The 14,975-nt window shown below is 38.6% G+C and overlaps 2 protein-coding genes across 5 annotated transcripts in view; one reads left to right on the forward strand and one right to left on the reverse strand.

The window, feature by feature from the left end:
- Nucleotides 1-1,550: 1,550 nt before the first annotated feature.
- On the reverse strand, nucleotides 1,551-10,392 carry TRMT5 (tRNA methyltransferase 5). Its single transcript, XM_072838831.1, is given in 6 exon segments — nucleotides 1,551-1,757; nucleotides 1,759-1,799; nucleotides 2,160-2,814; nucleotides 5,260-5,384; nucleotides 7,514-8,169; nucleotides 9,870-10,392. Coding segments are annotated over 6 exon segments (1,530 nt in total). The 5' UTR covers nucleotides 9,875-10,392; the 3' UTR covers nucleotides 1,551-1,709.
- Nucleotides 9,968-14,975, forward strand: part of SLC38A6 (solute carrier family 38 member 6) — a 73,368-nt gene continuing 68,360 nt past the window's right edge. For 3 of the 4 annotated variants that reach the window (XM_072838832.1, XM_072838835.1, XM_072838834.1), the window contains exons 1-3: nucleotides 9,969-10,219; nucleotides 11,369-11,499; nucleotides 14,169-14,242. In XM_072838832.1, the coding sequence (XP_072694933.1) occupies nucleotides 10,115-10,219; nucleotides 11,369-11,499; nucleotides 14,169-14,242 (310 nt within the window). In that variant the 5' untranslated portion in view covers nucleotides 9,969-10,114. Of the gene's footprint in view, nucleotides 10,220-11,368; nucleotides 11,500-14,168; nucleotides 14,243-14,975 lie in introns of all 4 variants that reach the window. The other variant, XM_072838833.1, reaches the window with a different exon arrangement.

The raw sequence follows: 14,975 nt of genomic DNA on the forward strand, positions 1-14,975 counted from the left end.
GATTGTTTCTTGTTTTAATTTTTAATAGCATTAGAAATGTAGAACAGGGATGCCTGGGTGGCTCAATGGTTGTGTATCTGCCTTTGGCTCCGGGCATGATCCCAGGGCCCAGGATGGAGTCCTGCATCAGGGAGCCTGCTTCTCCCTCTGCCTGCCTCTCTTTCTCTCTGTCTTCCTGAAGGGAGCCCAACCCAGGACTTGATCCCAGGACGCTGGGATCAGGACCTGAGCCAAAGGCCAGTGCTCAACCCAGGTGCCCCTCTACATATCTACCACCATTGAGTTGTAACATACCATAGCTGATTCCACTTCAGGCTGTAGTACAGAATTGGTGTTTTCTCAACTTCTTTTAAAAATACTCACCTATAGTTGTTCCAGGCAGAATATTCATAGAAGCTTCGGTAACTTCAAATTCAAGAGTTCAAGAGTGATATCTCAAATAAACAAGACCTAAGCAGTATTAGTAACATCTGTGAATTCATCAAGAGTCTAACTCACTTATTTTTAATTGACTTGATTTTGCTCACAAAGTCCTAAACTCTTTGAGCAACTGTTCTTACCCAAAGGCCAATAGTCCTACTAAACAATTTTACTTTCTCTGAACATATTTCTTTGGCTGGTGCATTCAAATATAATTAATTCATCATCAGTAAATAGCTCTCTTTGCTTGGCTTACAAGAATCACTTAGACTTACTTCAGTTGCACCCTTTTCATTTTTTAATTTTGTGAAGAAATCCTGCTGAGATACTTCCATATTAAATTTCTAGTCAGACAGTTGCTTGCTTGCCTGTGAGGGAAATACTATGATGAGTGTCTCTATTGGTAATGTCAACATATATTGTATTTTAGCTCAGGTATAGATGCTTTGTTTACCTAATATCAAAATAATTCACACAACACGGTGCCTTAAAAGCACATTAGAAGTCCATTTTTGTTTTGAAATGATTATACACTTGTAATAATAATATATTATAGCTTGGTGATTTACATGGCACTCAATGCTGTTGAGTTACAACCACATCACTGTGATTTGGACTATGCCGAGCAGCAGTATGAGCTGTTGAGAATCACTTCCTATCTTTCTTGTAACTTCTCAACTCTGTCATGAAGGCAGCCACAGGCATGATGTAAATAAAGGAGCATGGTGTGTTCCAAGAAAGCTATTTTTGGACTGAAGTTCAAATTTCATGCAATTCTCACAAGATATTTTAAATCTTTTCATTCCTTAGTATAAGAACCATTCTCAGGTCATTTGCCATACAAAAACAGGTGGTAGGCTAGATTTGGCCTGCCAGGCATAGTTTGCCATCCCTGATCAAAACAATCTTTTTTTAATGACATACACAGTAATAGTTTAGGGGTATTTCTATAAAATGTGGGCATACTCTTCAACTGAGGAGAACTGCAAAATGATTATTAGTGCTTTCTTAGCATGCAATTATCCCACCTTCAAAAACTATTTTCCTAGGAGACAGTCAATATTTAAATATATTTACCTAATAAATAATCAGATATGATTATAACTTAGATAAAATATACTTAGGAGAACTTATTTCATTTAAATTTTAATTTGATAATCAACTTAGAAGGCAGCAAGGGTAAAATAGAAGTGTTCAATACTAAAGTAACTGCTAAAGTTTTATGACATCATACAAATTATATTTCATTACATAAAGGTCTAATGGGGAGATGGAGAAAACATTTCCAATTAAGTGACTGAAGCAATTTGAGTTTTTTCTTCTGAAAAGACTTTATTTATCTGTCTTCTGGCGTTTAAGAGGTGGATCGTCATGATTCTCTGTAACAAATCCAGAAAACCTATATTAGGTAAGATACTTAACACTGGAAAATACTTTTAAAAAACAAATAATACGGCATTTTAAAGATTTTTAATATTCATACATGAAATAGTAACATTCCTGTGGGTTTATTATTTAATGAAAGAGCCTTCTACTATATTGAACAGTGTGTATGCCATGCTAAAAATCTACAAAATTGGGAGAAACCAGTCACTACTGAGTGGCAAGGAATCCTGAATTGAAATATCTACCTAGAATTAGTTTAACATATTTCCAAATTTTAATAAAATATATATGTAGCCCAGAAAGCTACATGAAAGCTAATACAGGTTACATATAATTTCCCAGAAATTGCTCACCTAGATTTAGGGTCTGGTTCTTATAGAGTATAGCAGCAGGAATCCGGAAGGTGATACATAACATTTCCTTGTTAGGGGCTACATTTCTTACTGGGTGAACTGAACTGCATGCCTCCAAGGAAATGCCTAATATAGCCCCGGCTCGCTGTTGAACATCCTCAGCAGGATTAGGATCTTTGGAAAAGCTGTAACAGTGCACAATGGGAAGGAGCTCAGTGTTGCATGGTGGCCCATCTAAAAGTGATTTGAAAACATTGAGAAACTCGATAGCCTTTGCTGGCAAGTTCATGACAATGTGCACAGAGTGTTTTCTTTCTTTTGACAGTGGTCCCAGCTGTTCCATTAACTCTTTTCTGACTGGTCCTTGAAGGAAGTCTTTCCCATCCAAGTTAAAGACTTTCACCTTTTGGTCCACTTTATTTAATTTACAATTGTGCAATAGCCATTTATGAGATTCAGGATTAAGGTCATTAGCAAATACAGTGCAGTTTTTCTTTGCTACTGGAATGGCAAAAGGCCCAACCCCAGCAAAAACATCAAATAGTACATCCCCAGGTTTGAGAAGTTCTGTGATACGACTGTGTTCTGTAGAGAGACGAGGATTCCAATAGACTTTTGAAAAATCAAATTCATAGGTGTAGCTGTTTTCTCGAACCTGAAAAAGTTATTATACTTTAATTAACCTGATTAGTCTTAAATTTTAGGCATGAATACTGGATAGGTACATCCACACATACATTTACATTTAAGAGCAAATAACAGAGCATTTTAATTAGAATTGTTTATGCTATCCTCGGCCAGTTAACAACCCACATTAGACTTGACATGAGAGTCATCTCTTTAAAGCCAAATGGTTCTCCATTTCATTCTAATGGGTCATAAAGTCGTTCCCAAATCACATGAGGAATTTTTCAGATAGGCCAACTACCTGGCTTAATCATACTCTATTTTGTCACCTGATGGAGAGAGAAATAAACCTATAATTTGAAACCTCACACTGCACACACTCACCCAGTCAGCATTACTTTCAGCCCAATTCACTTTCAGGAATCCTTTTTACTCACAATATACACACAGTACTTAGACGTTGCGTGAGCTCCTAAAGTCTAACTTAAATTTCTGATTCTGTTTGGAGCAAAGAAATTATACTGAGTTTTTACATGTATTTCATGGTATAAATGTAAAGGCTAAAGTATATCCTAAGAACAAACTGTAGTTGACTTAAGTCAGAAGCCATTTTAAAAATCACGAAAGTTTCTCAGAACTTTGATACCTCTGAGAATGACGCCACCTGCTACGATACAGGGCAGTACCAAATAAAGAATATGCAGCAGTCAATCAGGGTATGCTGAGGTAAGAACTGAGACCAGCAAAGGATTCACATTCAAATCTTATTGCCATACCAGACCTCATACATTATACACAAGCAGTAGGCCATGGAGGTTATACAGGGAAAGACCATTGCATGGACTCTGGAGTCAGGAGCCTGACTCCAAACACCCTGCTCAGTCATTTCTTGTTACTTCATCTGCATAAAAAGAATATTAAAAACAACCACCATTATTTTGTGGGCTTCTTAGGGTTTGTTATATTAAAACATTAGCTCAGGCCTAATAATAAGTGTTTAGTAAATGGTATCTTAATATTCTATCACTATTAAATTATGGAGAAATAATATACCTAATATTCATCTAAGTCCATGTAGCCCAGAATCTTAAAAAATGATTATTTTGCATAAACTCCGAGTTTTATAAAGTCCCGTTTAAAAGAAGTCAAAGAAAGACAAATGCCATATGATTTCACTCATACATGGAATGTAAGAAACAGATGAACATAGGGGGAGGGAGGAAAAGAGAGAGACAAACCATAAGAGACTCAACTATAGGGAACAAACTAAGAGTTGCTGGAGAAGAGGGGGGCAGGGGAGAGCTAAATGGCTGATGGGTATTAAGGAGGGTACCTGATATAATGAGCACTGGGTGATGAATCACTCAATTCTACTCCTGAAACCAATATTACCCTATATGTTAACTACCTAGAATAAAAACTTAAAAAGACATATCTAACATGTTAAAAGTCGACTATTTTAAAAATTTTTGTCAAGTTACGGAGTTTAACCTATTTCCTAGCTTGGGTACAAAATTTCACATAATTTTAACATATAATCATCTAAGACTTTTGGCTTTAAAAAGCTTATATATCCTCCAGTACTTCAGAGGATTTGGAGGGGTAGAGGATGAGATTTTGGGGGTACCAGGAATCTATTCCTACATATTAAAAGTATTTTTTCTTTGAAATAGATTTTTCTTATAAAAGAAGTATGTGCTCAGTAGAAAAGTATAAATATAAGAACACAAAGGTCACTAGTAAGTACATCAAATAAAAATATGCCCACTTAACATTCTAATATACGTGTGTATTTACATAGATATTTAGTTAAAATGGAGCTACGTATGATATATTGTTCTATATACTATGTTATATACCAGAATTTGTTCAATTCTCTGATGAACATTTAGATTGTTTCCATTCCTTTGTCTTGTTATCATAAAAATGATGATGAACCCAGTATATATACATCATTATAGTTTTGTCCAATTATATCCTTGAGATAACTTCCTGTAAATGCAATGCTAGGTCAAAGAATGTACTTATTCAAAATGGGAATATATTATCATGTACTCTTCCTGAATGAATATTTATATCGAATTTGCACTTCCTTTTTTAAAAAATATTATTTATTTATTCATGAGAGACAGAGAGAAAGAGAGAAAGAAAGAGAGAGAGAGAGAGAGAGAGAGAGAGAGGGGCAGAGACACAGGCAGAGGGAGAAGCAGGCTCCATGCAGGGAGCCTGACGTGGGACTCCATCCTGGGTCTCTAGGATCACGCCCTGGGCTGAAGGTGGCAGTAAATCGGTAAACCGCTGAGCCACCAGGGCTGCCCCGAATTTGCACTTCCATCAAAAGGATAAACGCTCACATTCTCACATTCTCATCAATACTAGGTTATTATAAATATTTTTAATCTTTGTCACCTACTAAAATTCTAAACATTAATTGATATAATCTGTACATAGAAGACAATAAAATACTACATACCTTGGTCATCATATTCTCCTCTCCAGATAACACTTCCATTTGGAAATTTCGGTATGTATTATCAATATTATTGATTTTATTTACTGCTGAGGTGATTCCTGGATTTTTGTCAATCATAACTTGGCCTGAAAAATGAGAATTCATAAAATATACTGCCAATTGGTTGCAAATAAAACTGAAAATATGAAATGGAAATAAATCATTTTCTTTTGGTTTATGGACAAAAATTGCATCTAGCGTGTGTACTGCAGCATGCAATTCTAAAAATTCAACAGATTAGCAAAGTTAATGTAGCCTCCATATAAACACAAAAAACCCACATAGGTACATTGTTAAAGAAAAAATTTTGAGGAGTTTAGGTCTACTTAATGTTTTTCCTTTTTTTTTTTTTTTTTTTTAACTAAATCTCAAATGGGCCCCATACACAACAATAAACAAAAAGGTAGACCATAAGGTAAAGAACAGGAAAAAGAGATGTAAGGACCATGGCAACAAATGGTCTCAGAAATCGCCAGCCTGTTCCCCCATGGCCCCAAACCAAATGTCTGCTTTACTATGTGCTTAAAATATACGCCTTCACATTGGAAATATATAACAGCAAAATAAGTTTTCAAATAAAAGAAACATAGATTCTTGGGGTACCTCGTTGGCTCAGTCAGTTAAGCATCTGACTTCAGCTCAGGTCATGATTTCAGAGTCCTGGGACTAAACCCTAAATATCAGGCTCCCTCCTCAGTGGGGAGTCTGCTTATCTCTCTCTCTCTCTCTCTCTGCCCCTCCCTCTGTTCATGCTCTCTCTCAAATAAATAAATAAAACCTTAAAAACAAAAACAAAACAAAACAAAAAAACAGATTCTTTAGTCTTATCTAAATATAATGTTCATTTATTTAAATTGGGTTTTTTTTTGTCAAATATTTGCCAGAACTGAAAAAGCTACAAAGATAATAAAATACACCAGAAATGGTATATTGATGCCCTTTAATTAAAGTCTACTTTTTTGGGTCAGCACTTAAAAAATTAAAAAATTTGTAAGAATCTATATGCCATCTCATTGCATAAAAATAACTTGATTTGTAAGTTAGTAAAAAGTACTCAAAAATACAAATACGCTGATGTATAACCAGAATTTGTCCAGTTTCTTTCTGAGAATTCGATACCTGATTTTGAATATGGTAATATCAATAAGCTTTAGCCAATCACTGTTCTCATCCTGTTCTGCTTCAGGTACCAGAATCCAATTTTTAAGGTACAGTATTTTGAAATAATGAAAAAAAAAACCCAAAAAACCCACAACTGTAAAAGTTTATAGTAAAGACTTTAAAATTACCACTGTATGAAAATGTTTCACTTTTAATCTGAGTGCCCCTTTATAAAACAGGGATGCCAAAAGGCATGTTTGAGTTAGGACAAGCAATGATTCATAGCAAAGCTTATCCTTGACACTTGCACCCAGTCATAATTATAAAGATCTGCTTAGGTATTTATTGTATTATCACTGTGCATTATCAGCCCATTTCATCAATAAAAACAAAGGAAATGCAGCACAGCATATTTCTGAAATTCTACGGAGAACTACATTTTAAAGGTGAAAATAATTCCCAGAAGTTCTGACAATTACTCTACATTTAAAAAAAGATTAATTTGGCAAATACACTGATATCAAATATTTGTAAAAGGACAACTGCTATCATGATTACTCTTCTACTTCTTTCCTATCCCAAAAGATAAAGGACCCAGGCTCAAACTTGGTCTTACAGAGATACAACGTACAAAAGCATCATTTCTAAAAGGCTAAGGGCGCTAAGAAACGAAGTGTGGTGCTGAAATATAGAAGAGGTTCAATCAGTTGAATCAAAGCATGTGGAAACAGTGTCACACTTTTGAAGGTAAAACACTAAAATTTAAACCTAGAATTCAACATAGGCTTGAGGGTCTAATAAGTTCTGTGTACCAACCAAAATGATGGGATGCCAAAGAATTCTGCCAAAGCAAAAGATTCAAGTTTAATCTATATGCTTGTATATTGTGTACATAAAAGCCTAAACTGATTTTTGGAGCCTGCTATCACTTGGGAAAGAATATTCCAAAATGGTTCTCGAAAGATAGAGTATGTAGCCCAAGATCCACCTTAAAATGATGAAATATATAATGTCCTGTTTCTGTAATTTGACATCTAAGAAAATAGTTTTAAAAACTAAAATTAGAACTTGCTAATTACTTTCTAGCACATTAATATTACTAACACACTCTTACCAATTAAATGCTTGAAAGGTAGTTGATGATCTCGAAGGTTAAGGTGGGCAATATGTCCAACTCTGCTAAATCCTGAAGTCACATCTTGACCTTCAGGAAGCACAGCTTTCAAGATTTCTTCTGACTTAAAGTTTTCATAAGTTAGTTCCAAATTATATTTAGAGATCTGTGGATTGACATTAAGCTGCTTTAAAATACTGAGTTCTGCCCTCTCAAAGGAATCACCAGTAATTATTTTATAGGGATCCAGCATAATTAGTCTGTTTGCTTCATCTTCTGGGTCTTCAATCACACGTTTTATGCCCGGGCGCTGCAGTGCTGCTCTTTTAAGGGATCGCATCAATTTATTGACTATTTCTTTCCTTACTTTAAGCACTGGGATGGTGACAGTCTTTCTAAAAGCTGTTCTATCAAGCTTTGTCATTCCTCGAACATTAGAGGGTGGTGAAAACAATGCAGAGTCTCTCTGGTCTGTTTCTATTTCCGGCATGACTGAGAATCTCTTTCTTTGATCCCACAAGAAAATACCAGGTGCTCTGCTAAGCTTCTGTATCTGTGATGTCCAAACTAGTAGAGTCAATGATTCTGATTCAGATATTCTACAGCTTTCCACTTTGAAAAGTATTCTTGAGAATCCAAATGGCTTCCATAAGATCCTAAAAAAAAAAAAAAAAAAAAAAAAGGATGCCTTAAAAAAAATACCATTAAGGGGTACCTGGGTGGCTCAGTCAGTTAAGCGCCTGCCTTCCACTTAGGTCATGATCTCCAGGTCCTGGGATCCAGCCCCATATTGGGCTCCCTGCTGAATAGGGAGTCAGCTTCTCCCTCTCCCTCTGCCCCTCCTTCCCCTACCTCGGGCTCTTTATCAAATAAATAAAATCTTTGTAAAAAAAATACCATAAAGCTACAAACTTACATGATCAGAATAGGTTAAGAATAAAAATCTAAATTCTAGGGGTGTGTGCGCAGCTCAGTCAGTTAAGTATGGGGCTCTTGATTTTGGTTCAGGTCATGATCTCCGAATCATGACACTGAGCCCGGCATCAGACTTCATGCTCAGCCCCAGTCTGCCAGAGATTCTCTCCCCCACTCCCCCCATTCCCCTACTCTCTCTAAATAAAATCTTAAAAATCTAAGTTCTACAGTTTTAAATAACCTGCTAAATGCTAATAATTAAAACTTCTAGTGGTGTGTGACAAGTATCTATTTTCTCAGTGATAAGCTGTCTTTTATTAGCAGTAAATAACAAATTTGCATCTTCAACACACCTGCTGGGAGGACAAGGGCTTCGTGATCCATCAGCCTCCCTGTGGGCAATGAACCTCTCCACCCACAATTTTCTGTATAATACATTTGGGATTGGAAGGCTGAAACTGGAGTTAAAAGATCATCTCTAAATGAAATGGTCATTATATTTATGACTTTACCGATGGCAATATTTGCCAGGATATTTTTGAGAGTGCTACATGCTTTACACATACTAACAATTTTGGGAGGTGTGTGGTATCACATCCTTATTTTGTAAACGAGTAAACTAAAGGTCAGAACAGGTTAATTCACCTAGTCTCGCTGCTGTAGGCAGCTGAGCACGGTTTAAAAACCAGGTCTGGGGTCGCCTGGGTGGCTCAGCGGTTTAGCGCAGCCTTCGGCCCAGGGCCTGATCCTGGAGACCCGGGATCGAGTCCCACGTCGGGCTCCCTGCATGGAGCCTGCTTCTCCCTCTGCCGGTGCCTCTGCGTCTCTCTCTGTGTCTCTCATGAATAAACAAATAAAATCTTAAAAAAAAATAAAAAGAAAAATAAAAACCAGGTCTGACTTCAGAGCCTGTGGTCTAATATATTGCTGTGTTGTTTATCTTCAGTGCTTTACTACCACAAGCCCTGCCTATGACTTGGGGTTTCAGTATTCTGAGGACTGGGATTTGCTGTTAGATGCCCACCCCATTAACACTATCAGTTACTTTGTCTTCTAGAAAACCACAGAACTAACTGGAAGGGAAAAGGGCCCTGCCCCAGAACCCTGTAAAACGATTCTCAGACTTCACATCGGGGTTCAAATCTGGTCTAGCTGTGTGATCTTGTTATTTCTTAACCGGAGTCTCAGTTTCCCACAAGGTTACACACATTCCGTCCTACCCAGTGCACGGGCCCAGGCTCAGGGCCCAGGCAGTGGCGCTGACGGTTCCGCGCGCAAGCAGCGCGTGGCGGCGTGGCGGGGAGCAGACCTCGGTGGGTGCGTCCTGCGGCCCGACCCTCGGCCTCTCGGTTCGGGGGCACTGCGGCCGCCGCCTCGCCAACGTCACCACCCCAATTCCTGGCAGCGCTCCGCGGTGGACTCCAAGACTAGACCCCCTCACCTCATACTCCGGTACGCCTCGGAAACGGGTCGCTCGTGGGAGGGCGGGCCCTAGTGACATCATCACCGTTCGCCACCGAGTGGTAGCGTCATCAGATCCCGCCCACTCCCTGTCGTCCCCGCAGCCCGGGTGAGGTACGGGAACCCGGAAGGGCCGCGCCCACAGCCCCGCCTCCGATGCGAGTAACGGCTGGAGGCCTGGGGTAGTATCCCGCAGATGGACCTGCTAGGCGGCCGGCGAGCAGCATGCAGGCGCCCTGGGGAATCGTCGACGCCGAGCGGAGCTGGTACGTCTCTGCAGAGGAGCCCGAAGAGGCGGAGGCGGAAGAGCTGAGTCCGTTGCTAAGCAACGTAAGTGGCCTCCGCTGGTTTCCCGGTGCTGAAGACCTCGGGGCTTCCCTGAAATGCCTGGCAGATAAGAGCGGGAAAACAGGGAGGCGGGGGTACGGCGCGGGGAGAAGGGAGAAGCTGGAGCCTCGTTCTTTGGGGGATGAGGCCCCAAGGCAGCAGCCAGATGCAGATGAGGGCGCGAACGTGATAGCGGCGTACCGTGGTCTAGAAAGAAAAGCTGAAGTAAAGGCGCCGGCTGGCACAGGTGCATGAGGCGCAGCACTGATTGGAGACGCGGGACCAGACCCGATGAGCAGCCCTAGCGTTATGTAACTCAGTGCTGTTTGTGAGTGTCTTTGTGGACTTCCTGTTCTCTCCACCAGTCTTGTGAGGTTTTGCCAGAGTCACAAGATTTTCCTCTTCTAGACTTAGTCACTGGCTGCCTAGAAACATCTTCATACAGAGATCCTTAGCGGTGAAGGAGGGGGGCGGGGTAGTCTGGTGATAAGTACATAGGCCCTTCCCTGACCCTGCAGCCTGTGCAATGGGCCGTGCACTGCAGCAGTTTTTAGGACTTTGCTCCCAAATGCTGTTTTTTTTTTTTTTTTTTTGGAACAGGGTGTTTTCAAGAGTACCTTCGGTAGAGCAAAGTGAATTGTTTCTATTTATCACATCATTATTGCAAAGTATTCCTGACCATCTTTGCATTTGAGCCGACTTAATTAAATATTATAGAGATTACTTTTGCAGCCCTGGTAAGTGCGGAGCAGCCATCGTCTCCAGCAGCCCCAAGCTGACTCAGTTCTTCAGTAATCGCATGAGCTGAGGCCATCTTCCTCCCCTCTGTACCGCCCCATTCCTATACTACCTTCATTTTTTTTGTTGTTTTTTTTTGCAGTCACAGGGTTAGTCGTGGCTTTTCCTGAAGTCGGCCTGGCCTCTGTACTGGTGGAGATGATTTTCCTAGGAAATGAGATTCCTGGCACTACTCTAGTAGGAGGTGGGAAAGGAAGAAAGGAAACCAGTGCTGCTTGAGAAACTAGTGTGTCAGGCAGGGCCTGTGGTTTGCATGAGACTTTGTCCATAACTTGTCATTCATTTCTTGATGAAATTTGTTTGAACTTCACCATCCAGACATTTAACAACAGTATTAAATTTGTGTGCTTGCAGGAACTTTACAGACAGGAATCCCCAGGTGTTTCGTTTGGTTTTTCTGTGTTTAATTTGATGAATGCCATCATGGGAAGTGGCATCCTTGGCTTAGCTTATGTTATGGCTCATACTGGCATCCTTGGATTTAGGTGAGTTTTTTTTTTTCCGTCTTTTACTATTACTTTTATATTTTTTTCCCATTTTGATAGTACACTGAAAATCAGAGATAGTCTCCAGAGCTCGTGCTATACAATGTCTAGATAAATTATTTCTAGGGTTTTAGCATTTTCCCACTACTTTTCTATCATTCCTAGTCTGTAGCTGGGAGGGATGCAATCTAATTTGTATTGTTTATCCAAAACTGGCTAATTTTTAAAAATGGAAATTTGATCCACACTTATAAATAACCTTAAGAAGTGACTATTTGTTGTGTCAAGTTGGCTAAAGTGAATTAAAGTTTATCAGCCATACAGATTACTTATAAATAGCAATTTTATGAGTGTGAAATTTATAATCTTTTCATTTTCCTCCATCTTCTCCTGTCCTCCTACTGTTAAGTAATCTTGTTTCCCTGAGTCTAGACATGTTCTATGCCTATTCCTTTTCATCTAGACTCAACTCATTCCAATTGGTCTCAGACAAAAGACATTCCTGGCTTTTTTGTGTTTCCATAGTACTTTGTATATTCATTCTATTATTATAATGTGTTGTAATGATTTGTTTGCAAGTTAGTTGCCAAACTGAAATCCTTTAGAACTAGATCTTAGCATTTAGCAGGTTTGTTTTATCAGTAGAAGCAGACCTATTTTACCAGGAAATTTAAAATGCATCGAGTCTCATTTAGGTTTATTTTCTGCTTTTATATTGAATTTCTTGATAAGCAAGCCAATTTTTAAGTAACCCAACTTGCCTTTTTTTAAAAAAAATACTTATTTATTTTTAGCGAGCACACACAAGTGGGAGAGGGAGAGAGAATCTCAAGGAGACTCTATGCTGAGCCAGAAGCCTGACCTGGGGCTCGATCCCATGACCCTGAGATCACAACCCAAGCTGAAACCAAGACTGGAACACTCAACTGTCTGTGCCCGGGCGTCCCCCACCCCAACTTTCTTTTATAATAGGTTATATGCACAAACTTATAATTAAAAAAAAATTAAGTAGGAGCCACACTAATGTGGAGCTTGAAATCATGACCCTGAGATGAAGCCTTACATGCTCTACTGAGTGTCAGGTGCCCCTCATAATTTTTTAAAAGTTTTTATTTAAATTCCAGTTAGGTAATATACAGTGTTATATTGGTTTCAGGTGTATGATACAGTAATTCAACAATTCCATACATCACCTAGTGCACATCAGGACAAGTACCCTTCCTAATCCCCAATCACCTGTTTCACCCATCTCCCCCACCCACTTCTGATCACCATCAATTTGTTCTCTATAGTTAAGAGTCTGTTTCTTGATTTCTCTTTTTTTTCCCTTTGCTTGTTTTGTTTTTAAACAAACTTTCATAATTTTAAAACTTCAAAACTGTATTTGACATCTTAGGCAAGATATTTTTGGGTTCCCTTTGAAAAATCACATTTTGTACTCCAGGGCCTTACATGCAGATGTATACCATTGAATGTGTTCCTATTGAATCATCACATTTTCCAGTTAGTGATACCAAGTTGTTATTTTGTGAAGCCTCAAGTGTACTGATAAGTGTACCTCTCAGTTTTGCCACTTACTAACAAGTATTAAGTAGACCATGAAGTATTTCTTCAACTTTTGAGGCACTCGACTAGAGCCAACTTTTTAGAAGCTTGTCCTGTCAGTATCCTCCTGAGAATAAGTAGGAAATTATGCATATTGTCTCTTTTCACACTTTGGGTGAAAGGACCCTAATTATTAGATTATTTGAACCTTTTCAGGTTGTGTCACTAGATGTGATAACTGGTTTGGTGAAAGTGTATGTGTTTTAATGGATGCTAGGAAATGCAGTCTTTTTTAAAAAAAAAATTAGAGAGTGTGAGTAGGGGGAAAGAGAGAGAGAAATCTTTTTTTTTTTTTTTTTTGGTATATTTTTTTTTTTGGAGTTTGATTTGCCAACATATAGTATAACACCCCGTGATCATCCTGTCAAGTGCCCCCCTCAGTGCCTGTCACCCAGTCACCCCATCCCCCCACCCACCTCTCCTTCCACTACCCCTTGTTCGGTTCCCAGAATTAGGAGTCAGGAGAGAGAAATCCCTAGCAGACTCAGCTGAGTGGGGAGCCCACTATTGGGCTCCATTCCACGACCCTGAGATCATGACCAGAGCTTGAAACCAAGAGTCAGATTCTTAACCAGCTGATCCACCGAGGTGCCTCTAGGAAATGCAGTCTTAATTCAGTATTGTAGATGAAGGGGGAAGATATGATAGGGAGGTGGTCATTGGAAGAGTAGGGATAGAGGGAAGGAAAAAGAAGACAATGAGACTTCACAACTAAAACTTCTGTTTAGACATAAAATAGGAAGAAACAGTTATAAAAGGGAAACATTGCAAGGGCACTGAATGGCTGAACCAGCAGTCAGCAAACAAGAGTGCTGAAAGAGAAAATTCTTTGTTCTAAATAAAGTTTGTTTCTGATTTCTTTTTAATTTAAAAGCAGTATATTTTCATTTAAATAAAATTTGGTAAATACAGAATATGTTTTCTTTCTTTAGTGACCATAATCCAATTGCTAGAAAATACTCCCTGTGTACGTTTGAATGTGAAAAACATTTGTTTTTTATAATGAGATACTTCAAAAAAGAAACCTTTGTGAGGGTTTGACCATATACTCTTTTATATTTTAGTTTCTTGCTGTTGATAGTTGCTCTCCTGGCTTCTTACTCAGTTCACCTCCTGCTTAGTATGTGTATTCAGACAGGTGAGTAAAAATATTATGCTCAGTCATTTGTTGAAGCAGCACCTTAAGACGATAACCACATACAGGATTGGATGTCTCAAATTTAATTTCCAGCAGCATACATTATTATCAGGTTTGGTGGTTGAAACGGAGAATTTCAAAAGGCCAGTATAGATAGACCCAATCCTTGGGGAATACTTAAGGACAGAATGGGAGAAGGAAACTTATCTGCCTTTCCCTGTAGCACACAGCATAGTTTTCTAGATTAGGGTAGATTAGAGGAAACACCTGAAAGGTGTTTAAAGAATCCAGACCTTACCTTATGGGGAAGTAGTAGACAGGTGTTCATTCTGATCATATTTCTCCTAGGGTGATTATTACTTCCTCAGAGAATACCTTTTCAGATTTACTCCTGCCTGCTCTGCAGGAGGCAGGGTCACTAAACTTTGGATTTGTTTACAATCCAATTGTTACAAAGTTTTATATTTTTATATGTGAGTCTAGAATAAGACCCGGTTTTTTTGTTTGTTTGTTTTTGGTAAATGACAGAATTATGCAATTAAAATACTAGATATGTATATACATCTTTCCATTTGGAACTTTATTTAATTCAGTCATGTATTAAGTTCTTTTCAGCTGCAATAAATAAAAGTATATGAATTACAGAACTGCTTTTTTTTTTTTTTTTTTTTTTTTTTTAGAACTGCTTTAATAGAGTTTTTCTTTTGGCGCTAACAAATATTCTGTGACCCAT

This window comes from Canis lupus, chromosome 9 (assembly GCF_048164855.1).
Source record: "Canis lupus baileyi chromosome 9, mCanLup2.hap1, whole genome shotgun sequence".
Lineage (NCBI taxonomy): Eukaryota > Metazoa > Chordata > Mammalia > Carnivora > Canidae > Canis > Canis lupus.